Source organism: Tetrahymena thermophila, assembly GCF_000189635.1.
Source record: "Tetrahymena thermophila SB210 genomic scaffold scf_8254677, whole genome shotgun sequence".
Taxonomy (NCBI): Eukaryota; Ciliophora; class Oligohymenophorea; order Hymenostomatida; family Tetrahymenidae; genus Tetrahymena; species Tetrahymena thermophila.
The window spans coordinates 37-1,651 of NW_002476443.1; the positions used below are offsets into that span (position 1 = coordinate 37).

The 1,615-nt window shown below is 18.9% G+C and overlaps 2 protein-coding genes across 2 annotated transcripts in view; one reads left to right on the forward strand and one right to left on the reverse strand. All coding sequences in view use genetic code 6, as the record gives it.

Moving 5' to 3' along the window:
* Nucleotides 1-1,527: 1,527 nt before the first annotated feature.
* The window catches only part of TTHERM_01118370 (hypothetical protein), a gene marked incomplete at both ends in the record, with an annotated part of 5,186 nt that continues 5,098 nt past the window's right edge, over nt 1,528-1,615 (reverse strand). The window contains one exon of the mRNA XM_001013472.3: nt 1,528-1,555. Within this exon, the coding sequence (XP_001013472.3) occupies nt 1,528-1,555 (28 nt within the window). The remainder of the gene's footprint in view (nt 1,556-1,615) is intronic.
* TTHERM_001118380 (hypothetical protein) overlaps nt 1,602-1,615 on the forward strand; it is a gene marked incomplete at both ends in the record, with an annotated part of 390 nt that continues 376 nt past the window's right edge. The window contains one exon of the mRNA XM_012796983.1: nt 1,602-1,615. This exon is cut by the window's right edge and continues 376 nt beyond it. Within this exon, the coding sequence (XP_012652437.1) occupies nt 1,602-1,615 (14 nt within the window).

A 1,615-nucleotide genomic window follows, 5' to 3' on the forward strand; every position in this document is an offset into this window, starting at 1 on the left:
TATTTTTTCTATTTTCAGTATAAAATTTAGTATTATTCAAATAAATTATGTTTATTTATATATTTTCTAAATATTTTTGATTGCCTTTTAAAGTAACAAGCATTTTAGCTTTCTTTTGGCTTAACCTTTATTTTTTTTCAGAAACTACAAGACTACCATCAGAACAGACCCTTTCTGAATCTGCATTTGAAGAGAGAATAGATAAGTAGAGTTTAGAAAGTGCTGATAAAATTGGAAGTATAAATGAATTTTGTTACCATAAAAGAAATATTTCTGAATTTATACAAAATTCAATATTATCTTCATTAAAATACTGTTTTATTTCTTTTAAATTTGAAATGGTGAATTCATCTTATTGTTAATCCTATACTTATTTTACATCAATTTATTAATGTTTCTTTTAAAAGGATGATAATTAGGTGCAGAATGGATTTTTATTATCAGTTTAACAATCAGGTACTTATAGCTAATAAGAAATACTAAATAGTTTTATTGTTTGAAATAAATGAAATTTATCTTGTACTTAAGCATTTTTAATAGGGATAAACTGAAAAAAAATTATATTCGGTATTCGGTAAAATATTTTATCACCTAAATTAGAAATTGCACCTTAATAAGAGGCACTTTAATTAGAATATAGGAAGTATTTAATTAATTTATATAAGGGACTATTATATAGACAATATTTTTTTATAATAAGCTAATTGAATTATCAAGCATGCATCTAAAAATGAAAATTTTTTTACAAAGATAATAAAATGCCATTTCGATTTACAATTTTTGAATTTAATTAAGATAATTTAAAATCTAGATTTTTGGCAAATATTTTAATTTATAGTTAAATATTTTGAGTTTTTGATGAAAATTCACTCAAATTCATTTGTTTCCTTGGATATCTCTCTGAGTTTATAAGTATTTACTTACCTTATTTCATTCTAAAGTAAATGAAATATTAATAAAGTTGCAATTAAAAAAATTCAAAGATCTCTCAATTTTTCAGCAAAAAAATATTTTCAAAATTTTATCTAATTTTATTTTTTAAGCAATTTATCTATCTACAAATATTTAAATTAAATATTCATTAGTATAGACTATTTAAAATAAAAAAGGCATTTAACTCTAATGATTCTCTCATTAGAAGACTCATAAGATCAGCTATTTTTGTCATAATTTCAGTATCCTAGTACTATTCATATCTGAATTTTTAATTCAGATCAAAAGAGAAAAATTAGTAAAGTTTTTATATAAAAATCATTATCAATTTTGATTTTCTAATTTATATATTTATGTTAATTTATTACAATTAAAATATCATTAAATAAATAAATAAACTTAATTTTATGTTGTTAAAATATTAAATATTTCTTAATAATGCAAAAGAATATCTTTTTTATTAATTTTTAAATTTAGTAATCATTTTGATGTAATTAATTTTACTAATTTAAAGTTTTAACTAAAATCCCGTTTTTAAATTGAATAATAAAGCTATTGAACAAAAAATAAAATTAATAGAATTTAAACTAACATTCATAACATAATTAGCTTGAAGTTAAGTCTTTTGTTTATAGCATAAAAATTTAAATTATTTTTAAATTAATTATATGTAATTTTTAAA